The sequence below is a fragment of the Manis javanica genome, chromosome 5 (genome assembly GCF_040802235.1).
Source record: "Manis javanica isolate MJ-LG chromosome 5, MJ_LKY, whole genome shotgun sequence".
Lineage (NCBI taxonomy): Eukaryota > Metazoa > Chordata > Mammalia > Pholidota > Manidae > Manis > Manis javanica.
The window spans coordinates 142298408-142325653 of NC_133160.1; the positions used below are offsets into that span (position 1 = coordinate 142298408).

At 36.2% G+C, this 27246-nt stretch overlaps 2 protein-coding genes across 4 annotated transcripts in view; one reads left to right on the forward strand and one right to left on the reverse strand.

Annotated features, from left to right (window-relative positions):
* The first annotated feature begins 138 nt into the window (after positions 1-138).
* TMEM156 (transmembrane protein 156) overlaps positions 139-27246 on the forward strand; it is a 31905-nt gene continuing 4797 nt past the window's right edge. The window contains exons 1-5 of one of the 2 annotated variants that reach the window (XM_017643446.3): positions 139-287; positions 10290-10559; positions 12886-13140; positions 16019-16138; positions 18012-18095. In XM_017643446.3, the coding sequence (XP_017498935.2) occupies positions 200-287; positions 10290-10559; positions 12886-13140; positions 16019-16138; positions 18012-18095 (817 nt within the window). In that variant the 5' untranslated portion in view covers positions 139-199. The remainder of the gene's footprint in view (positions 288-10289; positions 10560-12885; positions 13141-16018; positions 16139-18011; positions 18096-27246) is intronic. The other variant, XM_017643453.3, reaches the window with a different exon arrangement.
* The window catches only part of FAM114A1 (family with sequence similarity 114 member A1), a 111341-nt gene continuing 106808 nt past the window's right edge, over positions 22714-27246 (reverse strand). Inside the window, exon 15 of one of the 2 annotated variants that reach the window (XR_012131760.1) lies at positions 22714-24726. Coding sequence is in view for 1 of the 2 variants with exons in the window: in XM_073237735.1 (XP_073093836.1) it covers positions 24637-24726 (90 nt within the window). In the remaining variant the exon portion in view is untranslated. The remainder of the gene's footprint in view (positions 24727-27246) is intronic. The other variant, XM_073237735.1, reaches the window with a different exon arrangement.

A 27246-nucleotide genomic window follows, 5' to 3' on the forward strand; every position in this document is an offset into this window, starting at 1 on the left:
CTTATTAGTTTCCTTAATGGAAAGTGACTCAAAATGAAGAAGTCTCAGTTCAAGGCCTCTTTTTTTCTGTCTTACACAAAAGGAAGTGGGTGCTAGGTAAACTGTATAAATTCAAAGTGCTGCAGAGATGAAACTTGAAGCAGGAAGAAACATACCGTCAGTGTACTAGATGAGAACACACTGTGTCATGTAAAAAGACATGACAAAAACAGCCCTCATTAAATTACTTTTGGCAATGGTGATCATGTTCATTTTAGTTTTGCCAGAATATTTCAAAACACCAAAAGGTGAGTGTATAATTCTAATTTATCTTTTCTTTTCCTTATTTTAAGAAATTATGACAGCTAGTGGTTAGAGGAAAGGTCTCCTTTTTGGGTACATGCCACATGGGCTGAAGCTCTAAGTCTCAAAAGGTTTATTAATAAAATGAGACGCAATTTTAGTTGACTGTTTTCTAGCACAACAACCTTGTTAATAGTACTTAATTATTTAGCATACAATAATGAAATGAGAACATGAAAGAAATATTTAAAATCTGCAGTCCACATATCAAATATTGGGTTTATAGTACTTTCATCACATGATTTTGCTCTTTGAAACATTTTCTTTCAAACCAGTTTAAAGTATGCTTTTACATTTTGGAATTATTTATAAAGAAAGTAACATTTATTATGTTAAAAATGCTTAAATTCCTCCAATCACTACTATTGCACACAAATAACATTGATATTTTTTGAAAAGTGAAAGTATTCAGAGATTTTCAAAATATAATTAAAATAAGGTGGGTGCAAAGTGAAGCAAGTGTGTGTGTGTGTGGGTATCTATAAGTAGAGAGAAATAGAACAAAATTAGCTGTGGAATTTCAGAGAATTGTGATATGATTGCTGAAATCTAGGGTAGAAAAATAAATAGATGTAAATTTAAAGTATTTTTATATCTCAGTAAAAGATTTGAAAATATATTAACGTGATTATTTTACATGGTAATTTTACTCCTTAGCATTTAATGAGAAGAAAAAGTAAAAAGAAAATCCTGTGTTCTGTCATTAAAAAGTTACATGAACTTGATTAAAATCAGGGAAAAATGATTGTATTTTATGACTTGCTGCAATGATTATTGTTGCATATACATAATCTTAAAAGTACATTTGTTGAATACTTTTGCTAATTATTTTGCTAATTATATTTGATGACATATTGCAGTGATTATTTGATGTTGTACATGTGTGATGCTAAGTAGCCAGATAAAAATATTTTTGATAAATAAATACTCTGTGCAATTTCATGAACAATTGAATTTTTCAAACTTCTCTGGCTTTCTGGCATTATGTTGCTTAGATTAAGCAATTACAGCATATATTTTTAATCCTTGATTTCACTGAGTGAAAAAATTAAGAGAACAGAGATAACCTGTTACAATTTTGAAAACTGCTGTGGCTAATAAGCTTATTTAATTGTTATCTAAGGTAGGTCATATAGATGTACCTAGCACCTCCAAAAAATCAGGTTGGATATAATAAAATCCTGGTAATCAGCCTAAAAAAACTTAATAAGCAATTTGGTTACTATTGGTTAGTGTTTTACGAGAATTAGTGACTACAAGAGAATGTTAAAGTTCTTTTCCAGGCAGATGCCTTGGCAATAATCAGCCATCACTGATAATAGTTTTTGCTCTCTTTAACTGAATATATCAGCTCCCAATACTATCTTTACTGCCTCCCCAAACTTTCTCTTTTCCTACTCCAAGAACAGCATAGATATTTCCTTGGCCTCTTTTTGGAATGATGTATTTGAGAATTTTGTTTCAAAGGAACTCTCCTTGGGGCCAAGGAACAAAAACATTTGTAAACCACTATCTTATCCTGATACCATTTTGTGGTAGAATGACTTTTGCACAGAGCCACCATAAACAAAAAGTTGATTATTAGGCAAAATCTTTTACACATGCAACAGTGTAATAATAACACTTTATATTTTATAATGGCTTATGGGTCACCAGGAACAAATTTATATAGCCACATTTTATGCAGTCTTATATTGACTAAACTAAAGGCACATAATTGGCTCTTTTTTAAAGTAATTTTTAAATCACAATAATGGTTGCCTTATGAAATGAGTTGACTTGACAACCAGTGTATTTCATAAGATAAAATATCTGGTAAAATTATTTAGATGATAGGCTAAGAGTGTCTAGAAGTGCTGAAATTTAACCTTGAGATTCTCCTGTATAGTCTTATACCTGTCTCCTGTATACCTGTACTATCAGTTACTTGTGTCTTATTTTCATTTTTTCTTATATTCTTGTCCCTTTAATTTCTAGGATAAATATTAAGAAATTATTTTTACTTATGGATTATTTTCTGTCTTTAATGAGTCAAATGAATCCGAAAGGAATCTTAATGAGGAATAATGTATTCAAGGGGTTTAATAGATTTGATTTCAAAATAATAAACCTCTGAAGGCCTAAGTTAAAATAGAGTACTGTGTTTGATCATGTTTAATCAAGAATGCATTTAAGTCCCTGAATAATCATTAGTCAGAATATTCAACTATCATAATTACCCAGTATAAGCTATTTAGTCTAACTTTACCAAAGAGGAACTTTCTCAGCTGTGTTTGGGACTTCTAATGAGGTTGCATTGGGTATGGACTGGCAAGATAGCTTATTCTAAAACTTTCAGTTTATTTGAAAGGTGGCTTATACTAAGATTCAGGGTTTAATATAATGGTTTGGTACACTCATAGCGTGTAGGTAATGAATATATAAAAGGAATGGATATATTTTGATTCAGATCTTCTTGCAGTTAAGGGAGCCGGATTGCCCCAAACAAGAGACGTCACCAACCTGCTTTTGTTGGACTTACAGTGTTCAAGAGAGAGAAATGGTTAATTCCTCAGCAATCTTTATCTATTCTTTCACTTAAGAATGGTGTCCACCTGCACTGGTGTCCACCTGTACTAGGAACCCAAGGCTACAAAAATGGATGGCAATTCTTCCTTCAAGGAGTTTTTAGTCAAAGGCAGGGCTGACTGGGGAATAAGTAAATTCAAACAGCAATGTAAAGACTGCAATGGGAATGTAAAAATTGCTTCCAGGTCTGTTTGGGGGAGAATGTTCTTTCCATTTTCATTGCAAAGAGCGAGAACCGTCAGAGCTCTAATGATCACCTTATATTTCTCCTTAGCTGCTTGCAGAAGCATATTCTAAGAGAAGCAATTATTATTGACTTTCAAATAAAATATATTCACATAAATAGCTCAGAAATTCTTGAAACCACAAATTCTAGGGAGTTATACGAGTATATCCCTGATGATCTGTGGTGATGTAGGACAGGAATAGCACAGATGAAAACACCTCCAAACTAATTTTATCTAGCTGTTTTGACTTCCTCACTTACTTAAAGAGAAAAACTGACATGGTTTACAGGCTTTCAGTTTCCCTTCCATTTCACACTTTCTGATGGAACATGCAGTATACTGGGCAGTGAAATGGAAGAAAGCGAAGGATTAAGGAATTTTAAGTATTTAGGAACACTAAGATAAACCCTGAAGTATATCAGCATATGTACACATTATTTATGTCTGTATTATAAAGAACGGTGTTATCAAGGGTAACTGCAATTGATTTGCCTGAAAAGGTTATCCTAGTTCTCAAAATGGCACTTAATTTTCCTCTTATTGACTGGCTCATTAAAAACTTAATCAGTAATCCCCAGTAAGGTTTGGGATATAGTCTTATGACTTTTTAAAAAAATTGTAAAAATGTTAACAAATACTTATACATGTATCTGGCACTATATACCAAGTTCTTTTACATTAATAGCTCATTTCAACTCATGAAGTATTTCAACTCATTCATGGCATAGCATCATTCTCACTAGAGACTATTCTGAAAATCTTCAGAAAGAAGAAACAAAACTAGATGGTTAAATTTGTTGTAAGATTTCACTTCTTACTAAATTTTCTGAGTCTTCATAGTTTCATGATGGCTACAAAAAAACACAATGTTTTAATGTATATATGTTAGACAATATGTGCTGGCCAAAAAAAATACTGCTCTATATGAAACTGTTTATTGCTTTGGTACAACTGGCCTTCCCACATCTATACCAACAACCTTTCTGAGGATGCTACTGCTCATCTCATTGCATTGGTGGAGAAATGTTCTCTCTGCATATCTTTTCTGTTTTTTATAGAACCATTACTTTCTCTAAAACATGAATGTGGCAATATATCTTTCCCTGACACTGTTTTGTTTCTTTTCTCCATAGCACTTAATCACCTATAAATTTACTCCTTTGTTGTGTATATTTTTGTTGTCTGATTTCTCCAGATAGAATGTAAGCTTGATGAAAATTAAGTTTTTGTCTATTTTGTTCATAATTCAAGCACCTAAGGTGGTGCTGTCACATTAGGGGGCACTCAATGAGCATTTGTTGATCGAGTGAATTTTCTGAGTCATAATGTGAAGGAAATAAAAAGGACTAAAAGGAAAAAAAATAGCTGAATACATTTATATTCTTGAAGGAAGCATTTCTCATCAGATTCTCTTATGATTTAGGCAAGCCAGGTATTATTATCTTCATCTTACATTTTTGAAACAAAATTTTATCACATATAGTAGTTTTTGGAGCCCTTATTGTCTGTCAGACAATGAAGGTTTTACTACAAATCCTCACTTATTTTTGAAGGTCAACAGATAGTTGAGAGACTTTGGTTCTCGCAGTTGAAAAACACTCTTGGCACAAAATACCTAAAAATGTGAGGTAAAACATTATAAACTAAAATATATACAGTTCAACTGATAAGAAAGTAAGAAAATGGCTCAAAGGTGGAAAATGACTAGAAATGACAAATCCAGATGGGTCTGCAAGAGTGAACAAATTGGTCCCCTGAAGAGCATCTATCAATTCCTGGTGGCCTAGAGTCTCAGTTTCATTAGACCACACAGGGGGTGGGTGGGGGAAGGTGGAGGAAGACACAGAAGCCAAAGCTTAAGACTGGGACACATAATGTGATACACTCCATGGAAGAGTAATCTAGGAGAAAACCTATTTGGCTGTGAGAATAATTGTCTGTCTCCACCTAGGACATAGAGTAAGGAAAAGATTTCCCTTGAGAGTTTGTGAACATGAATTTGTCATAATTTGGATATTGACAGCCATTGCCTATGAGGTGTGAAAAGCCCATTCCAAGAATTTCCTGGATAGATTTGACATGTAACACTGTACATTTCAGGTGTGCGGACTGTTACTTTGATACATTTGTTACTTTGACGCACTTATACATTGTAATATGGTTGATGTAAAAATTTTAATCACACTACATACTTAGGGTGCAATATTATTGTCTATATTCAATATACTGTACATTAGATCTCTTTGGTTTATTTAGTACCTGTTACAAGGTTGTACCCTTAAACACCATCAGTCTTACCCCCATCCCCAATTCCCTGGTAATCATTGTTTTACTCTGGTTGTTATTCTTTCTTTTTTCTTTTTCAATGGGTTTGACATTTTTAGATTCTACATATAAGTGATATCATACAGTAATTTCCTGTCTTACTTCACTTAACATAATGTGTGTAATATCCATTCATGTTGTTGCAAATGACAGGGTATCCTCATTTCTCACAGCTGAAAAACATTCCATTGTGTATATATGCCATGTCTTTTCTATCCATTCATTCACTGATGAACATCTGGGTTGTTTACATATCTTGGCTACGCTGAATAAGGCTGTGATAAACCTAGGAGTGCATGTGTCTCATTGAAATCTTGTTTTCATTTCCTTTGGGTACACCCACAGGTGGAACTGCTGGATCTCGTGATAGATATATCTTTAATTTTTTGAGGACCCTCCATATTGTTTTCCATAGTTGTTGGACTAATGTATATTCAGTATACAAAGGTTTCTATTTCAGCACACCAAGAATTTAATTTAAAGTAGTTTGAGCTGATGGTGTCACTAGACACTAAGCAGAGGCAAACACCAATAGTCTCTGGAGGAAAACATCTTTAAGACAAATCTCAAATAATCTCCCAGATAAAATTCTAAGGAACATAAGATACTAAGAAATTATGGAACACATGAAGACTTAACAGACAAGAGTCAACAGAGAGAACAAATAACAGAATCAGATCTTTAACGAATTCAAATATTGGAATTATAAGTATGAAATAAAAAGTATTTAATTTTTTCAATAAATAAAAAAGGGATCAAAAAGTTAAATAAGAAACAAAACTATTAAAAAGAATCAGGCAGATCTGAAAAAGAACCAATTAGAAATTCTAATAACAAAAATATAATAACTTGAAGTAGAAATACAAGGAATGGAATAAAAAGATTAGATACAACTGAATAATGAATCAATGAACTGAAATATAGATCTGAAGAAATGACCTAGAACAGAGCATGTAGAGCCAGAGAAATAGAAAATATGAACAGACGTTAGGAGACATGGAGAACAAAGGGAGAGATTTCTAATCAAAGCTGCAAAAGGAGATAAGAGAGAGAACAGGGATGTTTGAAGAGATGTGGCTGAGGATTTTACAGAAGTGATAAAAGACATAAATTCAGGAACCCAGCAAATCCCAAACAGAATAAATAAAAAGGAATTCTTCAGAACATGAAAACTAAAAAGATTTTAATAATAACCAGAGATAAAGGTTAATTGTCTTCAAAGGAACAATAATTAAGCAGACAGTTCACTTCTTGAAAGTACCAATGAAAATCAGAAGGCAATAGAATTATGTCTGGAAAGTACTAAGGCAAAATTATTGTCAACCTAGAATTTGTAAGATGTACATTTTCAGATGAACAAAAACAGAGAACTAATTATCAGCTGATCCTTAGTGAAGTAAGTTATAGAGAATTAACTTCAGGAAAAAGAATATAATCCCATAAGGAAAGCCAGAAATGCACAGAAGAAATGGCAGAAAAAACCCTCATGACAATTATAAACATGTGAGTCAATCTAAATAAATCTTGAAAATATTTAGTATATAAAACAAAAGAAATTACTGGTTTGATGTCAATGAAAAAACAAGATAGACCTAAAATACTATCCAAAAATAGCATTCCTTTCAGAGGCTGCAGGTGAGAATCAATTTTCATGACTTTTCCAACTTGTGGAAGCTGCCCACATTCCTTGGCTTGTAACCTTATTCCATCTTTAAAGCCAGCAAAGGCCTGCTAAGTCTTTTTCACGTTGTATGACTCTGACACAGACTCTTCTGCCTCTCTCACTCATAATTGTGATCACATTCGACCAAGCTAACTAATCTCCTTATTTTAAGATCAGTTCATTAGAAATCTTAATTTCATTTTCTGCCTTGTGATGTAACACATTCATAAGGTCTGGGAATTTGTATGTGCACATTTTGGGAGCCATTATTTTGCCTACTAAAATTGAATAATTAAAAATATGAGAAGGCACAAGTAATTAATGTTAGGAATGAAAAGGATGTAACAGAATTTTAAAAAGTAATAAGAGATTATTATGAATAATTTTAAGTCAGTACATTTAAAATGTAAGGACACATTTATAGAAAAATAAAACTTACCAAAACTTACTTAGGAAGAAATGGAAAACCCAAGAGTTATACAACAATAAAGAAATTAAGCTAATTGCTGAATTTTCCCTTAAGAAACCCTAGGTTCTGTTTATTTTTACATGAATGTTCTGCCAAACTTTCAAGAAATAGATTAAATAGATAAATGCAATTTTATGATAAACCTTTCAGAAAATATAAAAAGGGGAATATTTTCCAACTTATTTTTAGGCTAGTATATCTTGGTACACAAACTCAACAAAGATGGTACAGAAAGAAAAATGCAGAGGCCAATCTCATTTATAAACACAGATAAAAACTTTTAAACAAAACATTAAGAATCTGATTGCAGCAAGGCATAAAAGATCAAATTAGATTTATACCTGGAATGCAAAATGACTTAGCAACTTGGGCATTTGTCCCATACTGTAGAATATTTTCCTGGTTCTATTTAGCATTCTGTATACTTACTCTGAGAGACTGTAGTCTTAGGAGTAATTCTGGAATGCATTTCTATCTTTGGGAGTGAGAATTTAGATGTCTGACTCCCAACAGTATTAATGGAAGTAGTTAAATTCATAAATCCTTGTTTATGGGGATGAGAATATAGCCCGCCCAATAAGAAATATGATTGAGTAGAATTTATTTACTTCTTAAAATGATACCAAAGGAAGGATATGTCCTCTATTTCTCTTCCAATTGAGTTATTTAAACTAAGGATTAAAAAGTCATCATAAAATGACCTCATAGCCAACAATAAAGGATATATCATTAGTTCTAGAAAGTCCAGGTGGTCACTATTGGATACAAAGATGGCAGTATTAACAGTAAAAAATTTCTCTATCTCCTTTCTCGGTCATATTATAAGAATATAAATTCAAGAAGATGAACATTTCATAAGATGAAAAATGCCAGTGAGGAAAATGGAAAGATGGCAAGAAATAAGTTTTCCATGTGTTTTAGTAATATAAAAAACTATAGATTATAGATTTCCATTAGACAGTACATATCTGTCTCCTTCCTGGGACATTATTATTGAAGATAATTTTTTAAAAAATCAGTTACAATTTGATCATGACTTTGTTTATACATACATTAAAACATTATACAATTGTGTATTTGAGTAAAATACCACCTCCTCCCCCAAAAACCTTTAGAGTAACCCAGGTCAGAAATGTGTTTATAGCTGGAAATCACATGTGGATTATTACAGAAACAATTTCAAATGCATAGGGCTGGTAAATAAAGCTCTATTATTATTTAGAATTATTTAGAAAATTAAAATAATTAATTTTGCCCTGTATGATTATATGAGAAATGGTAAAGAAAGCTCCATAAAGGTGAAAATGAGCATGTCAGTTATTTTCTCAAACTAGCAAATGACTGTCAAACTGGGAATATCTGAAAGAGAAGTTACCTAGTCCTTAGTTGATCATTAATGCTAAATAAGGATTCCCAATTTTTATATAATGAGCTTAAATTACTTGTAGGAATGAAATCACAGATAATCCTGTCTTAAATGAAGGATGAATTTTTAATGTTTACTTTGGAATATGGGTTTGCACTTTAAATAATATACATCTTTAAAAATTTCAAAAGTGTTTTCATATGTATTGTACCACTTGATGCTACTATAACCTCATGAGGTAAGCAAGATCTAGAATTATTATCTCCTTTTTGCTGGTGAGAAAACAAGATTCACAGAGATTGAGTTGTCTAAGTATCTTGGCTAATGATGGATACAGCACTAGAGTCTCCATCTTTTGTTTTGAACTAAATGCTCTTTCTATTACACCATCATTTCCATATCTGATGTTTGTCTTTAGACAAAAATAAAAATTATGATGTTGCCCTAGTTAATGTCATCTTTGGAGGTTCAGGTGAATTGAATCACCATCACCCAAAGATATCAGGTGCTAATCCCTGGAGCCTGGAAATGTTAATAAGTGAAAAGGATCTCTACAGATGCGAGTAAATTAAGAATCTTGAAACAGGGGGGATTATCTTGCATTATCCAGGTGGGGGTTAAATCCAATTACAAGTGTCCTTATAAGGGAGAGGCAGAGGGAGATTTGACACAGGAAGAAGAGCAGAAGAGAGACCCAGAGGAGAAGTCAGTGTGACCATGGAGGCAGAGGCTAGAGTACCCTGGCCACAGCCAAGGAATGACAGCACTTACCAGAAGTAGGAAAAGGGGCAAAGAACAGATTCTTAGAGCTGTTGATGGGGAGTGTGGTCCTTCGGACACCTAGAATTCAGACTATTAAAACTGGTGTTGAATTTCTGGTCTCCAAAACTGTAAGAGAATAAATTTCTCTTGTTTTAAGCCACCAGGTTGTAGTAATTTGTTACAGCAGCCCCTGGAAACTAATACAGAGGTTTTCCATTCTCTGTTCAGTTTCATGCAATTGAAACTCTATTTGGAAAAAGATGGATTCAGAGGAACCCAAGTTTGTTTATTAACACTTTACCAAAAAAGAGAATGGTTAAAATGCTAGGGTTTCCAAGAACTTTTCTACAAGGATGTCTCTTCTATGAAAATTAATAGAGAATGCTGACAAATCTTAAATAAAAATATTTAAATGGAGTGGATGATAATTCATTTAAAACAAAGTCTTTTCACTGAGAAGCTGAAATGTACTGAATTTGCCTAAGAGAAACTGGAAGCTTATTGTGTTTTTATTTGAATGATAAAAACTCAAAATTTCAGAGTAAAGAAATTTTTTTTTCCTTATAGGAAGCAAGCTGGAGTTACCATGTCTGGAAGTGTGTTTACAACCTGATTTCACCTATTCACTCTCCTCTTTAAATTTTTCTTTTGTGACTTTTCTGCAACCAATAAGGGAAACACAGACTATTATGGGATTCTTTCTAAATCATTCCCACTTTCAAAACTTCACCAGGATTTGCCAAGACATCAAAAATGAATTTAAAATATGCTCTTCATGTTTGGCTTGTGAGTTCAAAGGAAACATGGATTTTATTTCTCAGGAACAAGCATCAAAAGGTAAATGCAGAGGGAAAGTGAGAATAAAATTTATTAAGGATAAATTCCCTTATGCTATTAAAAAGCATTAATACTAATATTCTGATTCTAAATCCAGTGGCACTGGAATACAGTGGGGTCCCTCTTGATGAGTGACTTGCAGAGATTGGAATATGCCTTGTTCTTGGTTTTACTTTGATTTATTGAAAACAAGTATCTTCTCTTAAAACACATCAAAATGCCACCATAATTCACTATGTTTGAATTAAAAGATTACTTGGTATGCTTCAAAGGTATTGGATTTTTAAAACTGAATTAAAAATATTCTAAGTGAACATGTAGCTTTTCGTGGTAAAATCAAACATCGATTCCCCAAGGAGTCATTGAATCCTTGATACATTTTTTACCTACTCTAACATTTATCCACTGTATATGAATTGTCTTTTTACTTGTCTGACTATCTAGTGAGCCTGGGTAGGGACTTTGTTCACTACTGTATTTCCAGATCTTAGCATAAGGTCTGACATTAGGCACTTAATAAATATTCACTAAATGAATGAATAAAAGAATAACTATGTATTATCTGTAATGTCTAACTGAACCTGGCTAGGAGACCAATATTATTATTTAATTAAGTCAAATCAATTTGGATCATTGAGAAGTTAAAGAATTCATGTACAGTCATAAAATATACTGGTGGCCTCAAGCCCAAGCATCAGATTTATTGCTCATACCTATTCAGTAAGATTGCTTCCTGTATCATTCTATTTGGCATTTTCCCCATTCTTCCAGAGTGGGAACAAGATTTCCTGGCAATGACTTTGGGGGAAGTACAATAGACATATCTCTTTCTAAGTTCTTATTCAACTAGTATTGTAACTATTGCAGGGTTCTGGTCAAATTCACCAGAGAGCAAACTGGGGATATACCTTTATGGTGACAGAGAATTAGAAGTGTTTGAAGGGTTAGTAGCTCCCAGATGCTACTTCTCTGCCTCCTGAAAAGTAAAACAGTGCATTAAAAGTTAGCCCACTTGCCTTGGCTGGGTAACTAATCATGCCCGAATTCAGTGGCTTAAAACAACAGCAGCCCCCTTTTTTCTTTTCTCTCTTCTCTTTCCTCTTCCTTTCTTTTTCTCTCTTTCTTCTGTTTCTCTCTTTCTTTCCTTCCTTTTGTTTCTTTTCTTTCTTCTTTCTGTGGGTCAGGGATTCAGAATGGGCATCACTGGGAATTTCGGGGTGAAGCACTTCATACTGTTGGAGTCAGACAGTGCCTGGAGCTAAAGCAGAGGGGGCTGGTGCAGCTGGAGGCAGGTGTCTATTTCTTTTCACAGAGTCTTAGAGTTTCTCTTAGATCTTTCCACTTGGGCTAGTCTGGGCTTCCTCACAGCATGGTAGCCATAATGCTAGACTGTTACACAGTGGCTCAAGGCTCTATTGTTCATGTTCCAAAGAATAAGGGGGAAATTGCTTCACCTTTTCTGGCTTCCTCGTGCAGTGTCACTTTTAATCTGCATTTGGTTGGCTACAAGCATGTCATAAACCCTCCCATGGAGATTTAGGGGGAAAGGCATTAGACTCTACCCACTTATCAGGGAGTGGCAGAGGTTTAGGTTAAGACATGTGTTATGGGTTGAATTATATTGAAGTCCTAACCCCCAGGATCTGGGAATGTGACATTATTTGGGAATAAGGTTGTTGCAGAGATAACTAATTAAGCTGGGATGAGGTCATCAGAGTAGACTACTCCAAAATGATTAATGTCCTCATCCCAAGGGGAAATTTGGACACAGGCAGGCACACAGAAAGAGCACCATGTGAAGGTGAAGGCAGAGATCAGGGTGAAGCTCCTGTAAGCCAAGAATGCCAAAGAGTGCAGGCAAACCGCCAGAAGATAGGAGAGGGGCATGGAACTGATCCTTCCCTCAGCCCTCAGAAGGAAGTAACTCAAACTCCAATCTCAAACTTCTCACCTATAGAACTATGAGACAGGACATTTCCGTTGTTGAAGCCACTCAGCTTACGGTACTTTGTTACGGCAGGCTTAGCATACTAGTGCAATGTGGAATGGAAATGTTATTGCGACATTTGGAATACAGACTGTCCTACAGCTATCAGGGAAATGTCTGTATTTTCTTGAGATGCTCCAATTTTGATTCAATCCTATGGTCACCTGTTTTTCATAACTTTAAAAAAATGTAAGCACTTTAACCATTATTTTTAGTGCGGATAACTTCTTATTTCTACTTGTTTTGTAGAGGAGGAAGGAGATTTAGTTTTGAATTGTATGTGTTTTCTTACTATGTATTACTATTTTGCAAATAACACTTAAAAAAATCTCTTTCTAGCTCTTATCATGAAAGGACCAATGGAAGTGAAGGCAAATGATTTTCATTCACCTTGTCAACATTTTAACTTCACTGTAGCTCCTATAGTTGACCACTTGGAGGAATATAAAATTGCCTGTAATCTAAAAACCCACATGAGAAAGTCAGCAATCACAGAGGATGATCCAGTCAAGGAAAAGTTTATAAACCATACTTGTGGAATTATGGAATACCCGAATAATTGTACGCACATTTCTTTGTACCTCGATAAAAAAAGTAAGTTTTTAAGGAAATACGAGGGAAAATAGAATCAGATACAAAGTTAAATAAAAGCTGTCACATTATTAGCCTCACTAAAAGTCAAATAGTTGAATTTTACTAATGAAATAATATGACTGGGAAGAATGTTAATCCTTTAATCTGTTTATTTTTTGCTCAGAATTTCCTTTTTATGGCACCTAGCTCTACCCAGAGGCAAAGGAGGCATCTATGGGTTGTTATTTGAGGAGCATTAGAAACACCCTCTGTCCCAGAATAACTTGTGGACATGCCTATTAGATGTACTTGAAGTAATGTGGCCACACTTGGGCTTTAAAGGGTAGATTTCTTTTTAAATGTAAATATCCATGTACATCGCAACAGGCTATTAAAATCTTATTTGGAATTGATTTAACATGTCCTCTCCTAGTGCTAAGAACTACGCTGGGATTAAATGTGATATTCAATGTAAAGCCCAAAACAGAGGTAGGGTGCAAGCTAGGCACTTTGGGTCACTGAACGAAGGAAAGTTAGGAGCCTGAAAGATAAAACTTACATACATGTTAATTCTGTTTAAGGCTGATTAACTTCCTAGTCATCCTATTCTGAATGACCATACTTGAGCCTTCCTACTGAGCAGTGTGCCCCTACTTCACCCATAAAGTCTACTTTTGAAGAGCATTTTATGTTCTAGCCATTTCATGTGTACCTACAGTATGCCAAGCAGAGTGCCAGGCATTGGGGATACAAAAAACAGATGAATATAAAACAAGTGCCTTAGGGTGACAGGTGCTGTTTTGATATTCCAGATGTATGGAAGCCTTTCAGATAGCCTTAGATGCTTTTTTTAAAGCTTTACTTTTTAGAGGTCATTATTTTTTTAAATATCCTATTTATTTTAAAGCAAACACAAATATATGATATGTATGCATTTTTAAAGGAAAATAGGACTTCAAAGAAATTCCTCCTGTGAGCTAGTTTGCCCAGGACTCTACAGCCTCTGCAGTTAGGGGGCATTTCAAGGTGTGTGAATGTATGTGAGGCACGGGAGAGGATCTGAACAGAGGAACCAGTTCCCTGTGGTTCAGGAGTGTGGTTGAAAGGTAGGTTTTGGAAAGGATGCATTGAGAAGGTGACTATATTGATATTTGAAAGACAGAGCTTGGGGTTATAGATATTAAAACTTGTATTTATTTCAATGTATACTTACACATCCATCTAATTGCTTTTTATGTTTTTTAAATCATAAAGGAAACATAAAGCATTTACAGAGTTATAATTTTAAGAGAATTAACTTTTATGTTAATGAAAAAAATCTATATATTCCAGTCTAAGTGCAGTGGTTGTTAACAACTTTTTTGGGTCCATACTTCAGAAAGATAACAGTAGTGTACAGATATGTAGTCTTATATCCTGGAAAAAGTCTCTCCATTTGCCATGTGTAGAAGATTAAAATTTTATTCATATTTTACTCTGCTGTGCAAGGACTGTTTAATCTCCCCTAAAAGTCCTAGCCAATACAAGGGTATGAATGTAAATTTAGTCCAAGCTAGCAAATTAGGTTTTCTCAGATTCCTGTCCATTTCCTTGTTCCTTTCCAAGATGGCTACAGGGATGGGGGTAGGTGGGTAGCATGGGATAAGGGGAGACACACTCTTTTGCATTCAGACTGGTGCTTTGGTGCATGTACTGGTTGACCTGGCCTCAACTGTGTACATTGCACTATGTAATATAAAGTTGGTGAATACTTGATTCTTTTTTTATAGCTTGATCAGCCCAGTGACAGCTTAATCACTGGGCCCACCTTGGCTTTTGCTAGCACTGTAAATCTTCCATTCCAGTTAACTGCATGCTTTTATTTGCTGAGTGAGGAATGCAAGTTTGGTGGCTAAATAGCAGGGAGTGATATTGGGGAGGCTGAGTGCTGCCATTCCAGTCAAATCTTACCTTTTTGCCATTCAGCCTCTTCTCTATATGAATGTTGGGTGCCTAATTAATGTACATCTGCCCATGAAGGGAGGTTTTGTGAAAGGGATATCCGAATCATGAACCCCTAAGGGAAGTTGTCCAAGGCTATAAACAAGTTACATATCCTAAGTTGAATAAGCACTAGCCTTTTGTGTGCAAGGAACAGGGCACATAGGGGCCTTAGAAAGTCAGTAGGCAGTTGTTTTTTGGATGTGAAAAATGCAACTCTAAGTCACTGATTCCTAGGTCTTCTGGCCAGTGTGTATTTATGGGACCAAAAGCTATTGCTGGATGATGACTATACTTTCCATGTTGCCTCACTGTCATTTATATAAACAAGTTTTTACTGTGTCCTTACTAAATTTAGGCTATGATAACTGTATGTTTAATTAATGTATGTACTTAGTCTGATCATTGCCATGAGAGCCCCAGTAGAAAGTGGGGTCTCATTATTCATCTGCTCTGGCCTCACATGCCTCAGCCCAGCCCTTCCTCTTTGTGTTTCCCTTTCTTCTCCATCTTTCTTATATTCACTGTGTCTTTGTTAACTTAAAGACACAATTTTTGGCTGCATGGTCCAGGACCAAATTTGCTAATTACAAATGGCTCTGACTCTGGGACCCTGCCTGTTCTGGTCTTAACCTAGTGATAACAATGATAATGAAACTGATATCCTGTAAATGAAATTAATCCTAGAATTTTGGAACTAAACAGATCCCTGGCAGCCACGTGGTCAAGTTTCCTCATTTAATACCCTCATTTAGTACCTCAGAAAGGAATTCAGGAGAGCAAGTGACCCCGTAACAGTGATGGTTATATATTCAGCTTTTCAGTTAGGGCAGAATATTGAGTAGAACCCAGCTATACCACTGTATAGCCATCTGTTACATCATTTCATTGTATTTTTATAATATTTTTTTATTCGCAGATTTCACTTGTTCCATTAAGATCATTTGGTATGTTTTAGTACTATTAGTTTTTATATTTTCACTCATCCTTGTTATCCACAAACTGCTTGAAGGTCACAGAAGACTGAGGATGTGGCAAAGTAAGTACTGAGTAATAAACCTATCATTTGGGAAAGTGCCATTTATCATTATTGAGCATCTTCTGTATATATGGGGCTATTCTCCATAACCCAAGGAATATAAGCATAAGTAAGACATAGTACCAGCATTCAAAGACCTTCATGTGTTCTTACTTCTACCCAGACAATTGAATGGGAGGGGAAGAAAGACTGGATGTATCAGCAGGAGTCGAAGGATCAGAGGGTGAACAGGAGCCTAGTGGATGTGAGGGCAGAAGAGAGGTAGAAGAATAGGGAATGGTGACAGAGAATTTCAGAGTTGAAGATATTCAGTGGAATGGCTTTAGGTGATGAGTGTGAGCAGGAATCAATCTGTAGTAAGCATGAGGGTGGCAGTAGATTTTAGGCTGGGCAGAGCTAAAATGTATAATTGGAAATCAGGACAGGAGGGATGATATTAAAAGTATCTAACTAGTATAACACAGGAATTCACCTATCAGGATGGACATTGACTATAAACTATGGTGTAGTAAATTGATGGATGCTTTATAATATGAGCAGCTGTTTTCTTAAAGATGGTCTAAAATGTATCATTATGAGAATGGGCTTTGGAGACAGACAGGTTAGAACCCTAGTACTTCCACTTACTACTTATGTGACTTTGAGCAAGTTACTTACCATATCTGAGTGTCCCTTTTCTCCTCTCTAAAACGAGAATAATCACCATTACCACACAGGATTGATGTACAGATTGAAATAAAGAGATTATGTAAGAATTTAACACAGTGTCTAGTGCATAGTAGTTCTCAATAACGGACAGTAGGATTACGGTGGTTGCATTATTTCCTAAGACTCTTATGTTCTTTACTTGGCAAGGCTGTGTTAGGCATTTTGGTAGGTAGAACAAATGGTTGCCTCCAGGTTTGACTGAAGATGCTATTAATCCCTTTGGCTAAGTATTTGTTGCTGGTATTTCTGAGAGCAGTTTCACATCAAGCCTTGTCACTGATACCTAAATATTTAAGACCCTCAATCTATTGGCTAATAACATCATTAATATTGTATATTTGTAGAATAACCATTTTCAGAGCATTTACAAGCATTTTACTAGATTCTCAAAGTATGTAACAGGGTATGTGCTATTATGTTCACTTTATAGGTGAAAAACAAAAACAAAAACAAAAACCCAAGGCCTTAGAGAAGTTAAACGTTTTGTTTAAAGTTATACAACTAATAAAATGTCAGAATTAAGACTCAGGTCTTTCTAGTTTTGAAAGTTATATTATTTTAAATAAATGTGCATTATTTGCAAATAGCTCACAGTTTTGAGTTTCTTAATCTTATTTTTCCATATCATTACATGTTAAGAAGGAGAGACAAATGCCAGAGAGAAAAAATGTCTAGAAAGGGACCCATGGTGGGGAATGACACTAAATTCTTTAAGAACATCTATCCAAATGACAGGCTTAGTAACTTTCAAAGGCTTGCCTTATTAACCCAAGCATATAAAATAATGAAAAATGTCACACCATTTAGTCCATTCAATATTATTAAGTACCAAGTGTACATTCAATATTCTGCATATATCTTTGTATATATAGTAATATAGACAGTAATATAAATAACATCACATTCTGTACATATAAGCTGGTGCTTTACATTAGAGGAGATGGCATAATGGCATTTATGGTAGTGGAGAAGCCACTGGTTTCAGAAAGCATCTGTATTTGTCCATGGAAAATATGCTAATAAGGAAAGCTCTTGATGTCTTTTTACTCCAGGCCCTGCTGTGAATGGCCCATTTTCTTTGGTAATCCTTTGAGCGAACATGGGGGATATAACTATGAATGTGCTTGTATATCATCTAAATATTTAATTTCTTTTCTTGGAATAGGTCATAAATACAAACCTACATCTGTTCTCTTAAAAGGAAGTGATTCTGAGAAACTGCGAGCATTGAACATACGGGTTATTTCAGGTGAGTTCTTGCAACAGGCAAAGGGAGCCCTGCTCAGGAAACTCCAAAGCTTCAGCATTACACTGTAGAGTGAACTCCAGATGGAATGAGCTGAGCTCATTTAAATTAGCCTTGTATCTGGAAGAAAGGAGCTGTGGGCAAATAAAATCTAGTTTGATATGTCTTATTATCTGGTAGTTAGGATCAAAACTACCTCCTTAAATAATGGAAAGTTTTCTTAATTGGCAAGAAGAAATTCATGTGAGTAGGCAGAGGAGAGAAAGCAGTAAGGACTAAGACTCAGATTTATTTTTAAACGAGACAAGATACCATTATTCCTCAGAGCTGCAAGAAGTAATTGCAGAGTGGGCATGGCTTTGTGGGAGCCTTCACTTAGCAAAGGGTGTCACTGTGTAAAGGGAACTTCTAATAGCCCCAATTAAAAAGTCCCCTGTCCTCTCCCGAAAAATGAAATGGAATAAGGGAGTCCTAATTAGAGCAGCTAAGGCAGCTGTTAGCACAGATGCTGTGGTTCCATCTAACTGTGAAGCTGCCTTCTGAATTCAAGCTGTCAAAGCATATTAAAAAGAAAACGAGGGGGAAAGTGATGTAGGCAAGGCCTTTTTCGTCAGCGAAAATCATGACCTTGACTCTGAAAACCACAGAATTACCAGTAGACTTCCCTGCAGCTCCTTGTGCTCAGCCAGTGAGAAGGCTCCTTTGTACTTTCTGAGAAGTTTAGATAAGGAAGATTCCAGTGTACTGTCTAAACCGTTCTCACAAATGAAAGGAAACTGAACAAAGCCTGAGCCCCCCACCGCAGCTGCACCTGTAGCCACATGGAGACCTGAGCAGCACATCGGGAACTATGTTCCGGAGGCTTTTCTGAACTGTTTAAGTGAGCAGGTACTCAGACCCCTAGCTCGGGGGAAAAGTGGATTGGGTGCGCCTAAAAAGCTCCATTAAGAACAGATGTAGACTTTCTACTCTCAGTGTTAGCAGTACAATTATTCACCTGTGGTTAATAATAATCATTAACTAAGTAATCATTTGACACCAGCTATTTGTGGGGAAAGCTGATGGAAATTGTGCAGTCAGTGACACTTTTGCTTGATCAATAAAATTAAAATTCACAAGTGTTTCAAATGGCAAAATTAATTTTTAAAGGAAGAAAGTGGCATTTCCCCTGTTTTCCCCTCTTATCTAGTACCTATGCCTGACATTCATACACCAGGCATGTTTTATCTTAGTTCTGCTGTGCTTTTCAGTTGCCTTAGGAATCCTGGTCCTTTCTCTTTTTAGGTCATAATTTTGAGCACTGTGGCCTTGTCTGAGGAAAAGACAAAAGTCCCCCTTGTCAACCCATATAATCAGGGGAATCACAAATTTAAAGTACTAGCTACCACAATACCAACCTCACAAGTTGTATTTACGAGCCTGTGGTTTTCATTCACCAGAAGAACCCATCTCAGCCATCCTTTCCCTTTAACAGCTCTCACTAAAATTCCTCTGACTTTATTACCAGGTATATAATATTAATGTTCAGAGTGAGCCAAGGTGTGATGGCCTTTAAAACCAAGAGTCCTTTTGAAGCTTAACATATTAAAAGGGGGAAGAAGCAGATTCTTCTTTGTTATTGATAATCCTTTAACCTAAATGCAATTGTCCCCCCTCCCATTATAAATTACTCTTCCTGAGAGAGAAATGGAAAGGAAATAATGTCTCCCTCGAGGACTACTTATAAGGCCCCTCTTTGTAACGATGGATTATAGGCAGCAGTGAGAATGTAGGGAAAAAGATGGCCAGATGGTTCTCTGGAGAAGCAGTAATGGAAGTTAAAAAAAAATAGTCGTTCAAAGAGAGCAGTGACCACAGTCACACTGAGCAGAGCAGCTAACTTGTCTTAGACTGTACATTCTAGAATGTCTCTCCAGTTGTTTGTGTATTACAAAGTATTTGTTACACACGTACCCACAGAGCTATAGATAGGCACACACCCTCACAAAGAGCGAGCTAAGGAGATTACTAAGACCTTGGTCCTGCACAGTGCCTGGCATGTACCTGGGGCACAGTAAATGCTGATAGAATAAATGAGCCTCCTTGCTATAGAAAGAGATGTGGTAATGAATCAAATCCCAACCTTTATATGTCTCTAGTACTTTCTTCCTTGCTTTGAGAAATGTGATGGCTTATGCTGCCTGTCTTGACATAAACCTACTTTACATTTTTTTCAACTATTTTCTTTACACAGGTGATGACTCTTATTCATCTTTGGATCCTTGTCCCTAGCATAATATCTGGCACACAGTCCATGCACAATAAAAGCTTATTAAATCACACAAACCCTAAAGGAAAATGAGTACAGAGTAAAAAAGATTACAAGAGCAAGAAATGAATCTTAGGGGTTGGGAAAGGTGAAAGCAATCAAAGAGAGAGAGTGATCAGAGAGAACATAATTCCACTTTGTTAAAGAATTTATAACGCACTCTAAGGAATTGCCAAGGCTATCAAAGAATAATGAAAAACATTGACCATCTTGGGGAAGAGAACTATGCAAAAGTAACTTTGAAATGTATTTGTAGAAACGGTGCTTACAGAATTGGCCATGGTGGGAGACGAAGGCCAGGGGCAGTAGCAGAGGACTAGGGCCTGAGTCATTGGATGCAAACAATGGAAACCAACTTGGCTAACTTGACAGAAAAGAAACTTACAGGAAAACCAGTAGGTAACCCAAAGGAGCAACTGGAATGTTAGGCAATCTGAGCTTGTAAAGTAAATAGGAGTTGAGGGAGACCAGACGGCCAAAAATACAGCCAAAGTCACACAGCAGGAATGGGCTGGTGAGAATGCCTTGAAGGGTGCCACCACCCCTGAATACTCCTTGTGGGTTCTTAGGGACTATAAAGCAAAGAAAGTGGAATTTTATTGTGAAAGAGAATTACTAAATGCCAAAAGCAAGTGGATGACCGAGTAATTTGTATTACCCCAAAATAAAACTAATGGCGATATAAAATTATAATTTGCAACGTGTTTATGGCCAGGCCAGTATAATAAAAGACTAAGCAGTTTCAATTTTCTGCTGAAGAGAAGATAAATTACTGGTGTCAGATGTCCAGCAACCAAGCAAGATAACATGAAAACTTAATTTTTACTTGCTTAACTGTAATATTTATGACTCTTAAAATACAGATTTGGGTTCATAAAACAGTTAAGGTTACAGCCATCTGCTTGGTTAGAGAAAAGATTAAAATGCAGAGGGTGGCTCTAAATGTAGGAAGAAATTCATAAGTGTGAAGAATCTATAAGAAGAACATGAGGATTTATTCTGCTCATTCGCTGAGTGCCTTTATGTGACAGCCATTTGTGCTAGGTCTAATGATAAAACATGTGGATAAACATCTTCATCTTTGTGCACACTCTCCCCGCCTTCCTTGCCCCCGCTGGCAAACCTTCCTTCCCACCTTGCCTTTGTCTAGTTAACTCCAACCCTGCCCTTCGGATCTTCGCTTAACAAACACTTCCTTAGGGAAGTCAGATTGGACCTCCTAGACTAGGTTAATTACCCTATCACACACCCTCATAACACCACAAATTATGAGGCAAAACTGTGACAATTATCACTGCTGCTATTTTATATTATTGTGTTATTATTTGATTACTGTGTCTCCCATGAGCCAGTTAGCTCTTTGAGCTCAGGGACAGTATCAGATAATACTCTTCTCCAGGTAATAGAGGGCATAGAAGGGCACACAGTAGGTACAATAAATATTCGTCAAATGAATAACAACTCCACATTGCCTGCTGCTGTCTTACAAAGACCTTTCAATTACTTTCCCTTCTCTAAATTACAATTTTTGGTAACGCCTATCTAAAATAATGAAAAGGTGAGTGGCTAAACACTTCAGCAGTTTCCTTTCTCAGAGTGCTAAGGGTACTGACAGTGTGAAGGAACTGGGAACTGAGTTAGTGGCTCAGAATTTTGCCAACTGTCTGTTCAAAGAGTTCTTTTTCATTGTTAATTCTAGATAATTTTGCAGTCTTTTATTTTCCCATCCTCATTTAATTTTCTCACTGGCCAGATTTGGAACAGCTGAGTAGTTTTAGGGTCACTGTTCATGGTAACAGATGGAGCTTCAAACATAGTAGGGAGTTGGCTCTTGACTAGTGGAAATCTATTTTAAGCTACCATAATTGGTTCTAATGGCCCTAAATGGCTACTAGTTATTTTGGGCTTGCACAAAAGTACCAATGTTTTTATGTGCTGAAGAGGTCAGAAAGATGCATGGCAATATTGAAGTTCTGCATCCTAGAGCAATAAGAAAAAGTAGGTAAGACAGGAAGGTTTTTTGGTGACAGATTAGAGAATGGAGTAGAATCACCAAACCATCTGAAAATGTCTACATCTGTCTTCACTACAATAATCTGTGAAGATTAACTCAAATTAAGAAACTCTTATGAGGAAACCAAGCACTCCGTGGATAATAGTTTAAACACTTATTGTCATTGTTTTCACTAAGAGTCATGCCTAAACCACCCGAAATATGTAGGAGAGGAAAAAACACTGAGGTCATTATTTCCAAGGTTAGCTCTCCATAGCCCTCCCCTGCTGAGCACATCTGCCCGGTCCTACTAAATCCTGAGCAGGCCTCTTGAGAGCACTTAAAAAGATGCTGGTAAAAAAATATTCTGTCCTGCACTTGGTAGAGCTTTCTGATTTTCAAACTGCATCAGAGAGTATATACCTTTATCACCCCCTTTACTCTTACCATTATTTTCCTCCTTTTAGCTTCAAGGCAGCCACACCAGCTTCGCCAAAGTCACAGGGAAAAGATCTCAGCAGTTCAGGAGTCAGTACCCACTGCTGAGCCTTTAACAGGAACGTGTTGGGGAGGACTGAGCCCTGCCCCCGAAAGGCTGCCTGGCTTCTCTGCCCACAGGCCACACAGGGCCTTACGGGGGTGAATTTACCTGGTCTGCTGCTTTTCCTCAGGCCTATGGGCTCAGCCTCTGGGAAGGGCACTGTGTCAGGAAGGATCCACTTTGCGATCCAGCTCACACCACAGGGAGGCCCACATGTTAATTCACACAGTTACACAACCGAGAAAAGTACAGTCCCAAACTCTGACGCAAACACACACTGTCGCTCAGGCAGAACCTGGTGGGGGGCAAATCACAGGCAGGTTTGTTTGCAGGTCTTCAAGTGGATTATTTTGCCAACTTAGCTTGATAGGCCTTCTTCCCCATTTTAGGAGTAGCCTGATTGGCTCATTTAACACAACGCTTTTAACACTTAACTGCCTTGGCCTGGGAATAATTTCTGAAGACAACTTTGTATGTTTCTACTCTGATTATGAGTTGGTTTTATTGCTTAGATCTCAGAGAGTCATCTTATTTTCCTTACCCCCAAATTTCTAGGTGGCAGTCCAGAGCTGACGTTTTATACTGCTGTACCTACACCCTTTTATTAAGCAAAATGAGGCACAGAGAAGTTAAATTCACTTTTTTGGTCAGTCCACACATATTTATTGAGTATCTACTATATGTCATGCTCCAAGGATGGTTCTATAACCATGCATAAAATACAATCTTTGTCCATAAGGAGGCAGGTAAATAAACAATTACAAGCAAAATTGGATAAATTCACTATTGTGGAAGTAGAGGTCATAGAGGGTCATATAGAGTGTGGACACCTGTCTTGCTTGAGGGTTTCAGCCCCCGGGCAAGTTCACTAAGTGTGACCAAAGAAATGACAGTAGAACATTCTTGGGGTGAAAGGGTTTACACTTAACTTTATTCCCACGGTGGCAGGTCAACCACTAGAATCCCGTCCACTCATGCAGCAAGCTGGTGTCTGCCTCTGGGCTTCTTTTCCCCTGCAGCTGTCTCAGTCTCTGCCCTTGGTGCCACCACCACTCCAGTCTCTGCTCTCCTGCAGCTGTGCAGCCATGCCACCATGCCGCCCAGAGCACTGGGTGGGGCTCTTTATATAGAGTCAATAACAACGTATTGCCCACACATGTGTAGTGAGCTAGCCAACCAGGGCCAGGTGAGAATCCTGGCCATAGGAACCTTCACTATCCACACACCTAACCCTGTTTTATTTGTTTTGTTTTGTTTTTAGCTGTTCTGGTCTTCCAATTTAATAACAGTAAAATTTAGCTGAACATGTAGTTTTGGAGATCAGAATATAAAAAACTGATGGGCAAATTCCCTTAGCAGCCAGGACAGCCTGGCTAGGATGGGGAAGTTTTGGATGAGCCGTGACCATGGAAGATGTGCCTTGTCTTTGACATGAAAATCATCAGGAACAAAGTGAAGAAGACACCTTGCAAGTTTCTGTTGCTCAGTGGGAATCAAAAATTTTTTTGGCAGGTTGAATTGAGGTTAGCTACTGGATGTCATAGGTATAAAGCACTTTTGAAAAGTGACAGAAATCTTAAAAAAAATAATAGAAGAGAAGAAAAAGAAATACCAGAGGTCAACCAGGACATTGTCATGGATGTTGTGATAGGGGCTTTATTAGAGAACATAAAGCATGGAGTTTTATTTTTAATCAAAGTTTCTACTGCTGTAAATCCTTTTTGTTCATAGATTCAGGCAGGTCAAAACTCAGGCTGAGGTTCTTTTTACTTTTTTCGGCTCTTCTGAGGTTCTGAAAAAAGTCAAAGAAATGTTTGGCTCAGAGATTTGACAAATTCATGAAAAGACTTGTATGAATTTTTAAAGCATTTCTGACTGCTTCTGTTGCCTTCACTGGTGTTGGTGAATTACCATTATTTGGAAGAAACTCTTGTTTCCCAGTGTAGGAGTAGGAAAACATTTGCCCTGTTTTAGCTATTCTGAAGAAATTTTAAAATAACATACATTATACCTTATCAATTTTTGTAAGTTTTCCTGTTAGTATATGTTACATTACTTTGAATGCTCAGAGAAACAGAAGACAGTGTACCACTGGACACTTATTTTGACTAGCCATCATATTGACAGATACGGCTGTAAGATAAATTCTAGCCAAAATAAGCAGGCAAAGAGAGGCAACAAAGGGCCAGGTAATTTATTTAAATACCCCTGGGTGAGGTTCTGTGGCCTTCTTGTCACAGGCCAGAGAAGTCACGCCCGGTTAGGGAGGTGGGGGGCTTATAAGGGATTAGGAGGGGGAGGAGTGGGCAAACTATCTTAGGGGTGTGGAGAGGTATGATTGGCTAAAGGTGACATAATAGTCAACTAGAAACTTTTTTCTTTCCAAGAGGGAGGAGGCTGACATCCAGGTCTTAGTTGGCACATCAGGATGGAATTCAGGGAGAGCTGCCCCCTTTCCATATACGGCACAGACTTCGGGGTCTGGTCTGTTCTCCCCCTATGGCATCTCTCTGTTCTGTTTGCATGTTCTTGTTTTTCCTTCTCCAACCTAACAACGGCTTTCTATAGTAAAATATGGTTACACCATACTATAAAACATCAGCAAACTGAATGAATAAGCACATGATAAGCAGCTTGGTTTTTCAACCAAAAAATCTGTTAATTTTTTTTGATAATTATGTAGTTTCATGAATAGGCTCTTTTGATATTTTAACATTTAAAAAGAACTATCTCCAAATATCGAGTTTTCAACCATTAGCCTAGAAGAAATAGAAAATTTGTCAGTTATCCCTCAAAAAGTAACAGGAAAAGCAGCTCATGGGGGAGTATTTGCTAATCTCTGGAAAATAGATACTTCCAATGTCATTTAAACTATTATAGACCACAGTAAAAAAAGGATGATTCAAATTACATTTATGAGATCAATATTAATAACATTCAAACCTAAGAAAAACTGTATCTGAAACAAGAATCCTAAAAAAGTGTTAACAAAAGGATCTAGTAATACACTTAAAAAAATGTATGTATACCCATGTACACATACTTCTATTATGATCAAGAGGGGCTTATTCCAGGAATACAGGAACAATTCAGCACTGGATCTTTTAATATCCTTTATCATATTAGTAGACGTAAAGCAAAAATAGATGAGCCGTGACCATGGGAGATGTGCCTTTTCTTTGACATGAAAATCATCAGGAACAAAGTGAAGAAGACACCTTGCAAGTTTCTGTTGCTCAGTGGGAATCAAATGTATTTGACAAAACACAATGCCAATTCTTCATAAAGACTCTTAATAAAAATAAGATAAGTAGTTACTTCCTTAACATGATAAAATATATCTGTCTCAAACAATAACCTAGAATCTTGCTCAACAGGGAAACTCTAAAAGCATGCCTAGCTAACACCAGAAATTTTCAAGGACTCCACTGTTGCTACTTTACTTCCCATTGTCCTAGAAGTACCAATCAACACAATTAGGTATGAGACAGAAATACAAGATTTACAAATTGGAAGGAATAGGTAAATGATCACTTATTTTGCAGATGACATGATACGTATACTTGGAAAATTTAAGATAATTCCCTAATAAAAAATTTTTTAAATATAAAAATTCAGTAAGTGACAGGGTACAAAATTAATATTAAAAAATAGCATTCATGTATTCATATATTCATATAAACAACTAGTTAGATTCACTGCATTTAAAACAAGTATAAAAGATAAAATATCTAGGAATAAATAAGAAATGTGCAAGGTCTTTCAGAAGAAAACTAGAAAAATGCCCCTTAGACATAAAAATGACTTGAAAAAAAGGAATGGTATAGCATATTCTTGAATAGGAAGATGTATACAAATACCAGTTCTTCATAAATCAACAAATAAACAAGTTCATTTTAATATCCTGATGAAAAATGAACGGTCAATGACTGTAAACAACTGACATAGAAGAAAAAAGAAGGGAGATATCCATTCCACTATGGTACTGGTACATAACTAGATAAAAATTTAAAAGTTCAGGATTTTAGTAAATGATGAAAATGGCATATCAAATCAGTAGGAAAAAGAAGAATTACTGAATTTATGGTATTGGGCCCACTGAATAAATAACTATCTAGGAAAAATAATTTAATTCATAGCTCACGCTAATACTAGTGTAAATTTCAAATGGATAAGTGATTTAATGTAAACATGAAACCATAAAAGTAAGAGAAGAAACAATGGTAGAATTAATTTATAAACACAAAGTAGGCATTTCTAATCACAACACAAAACTCAGTTAAAAGTCATAAATTCTTGACCATATGAAAAG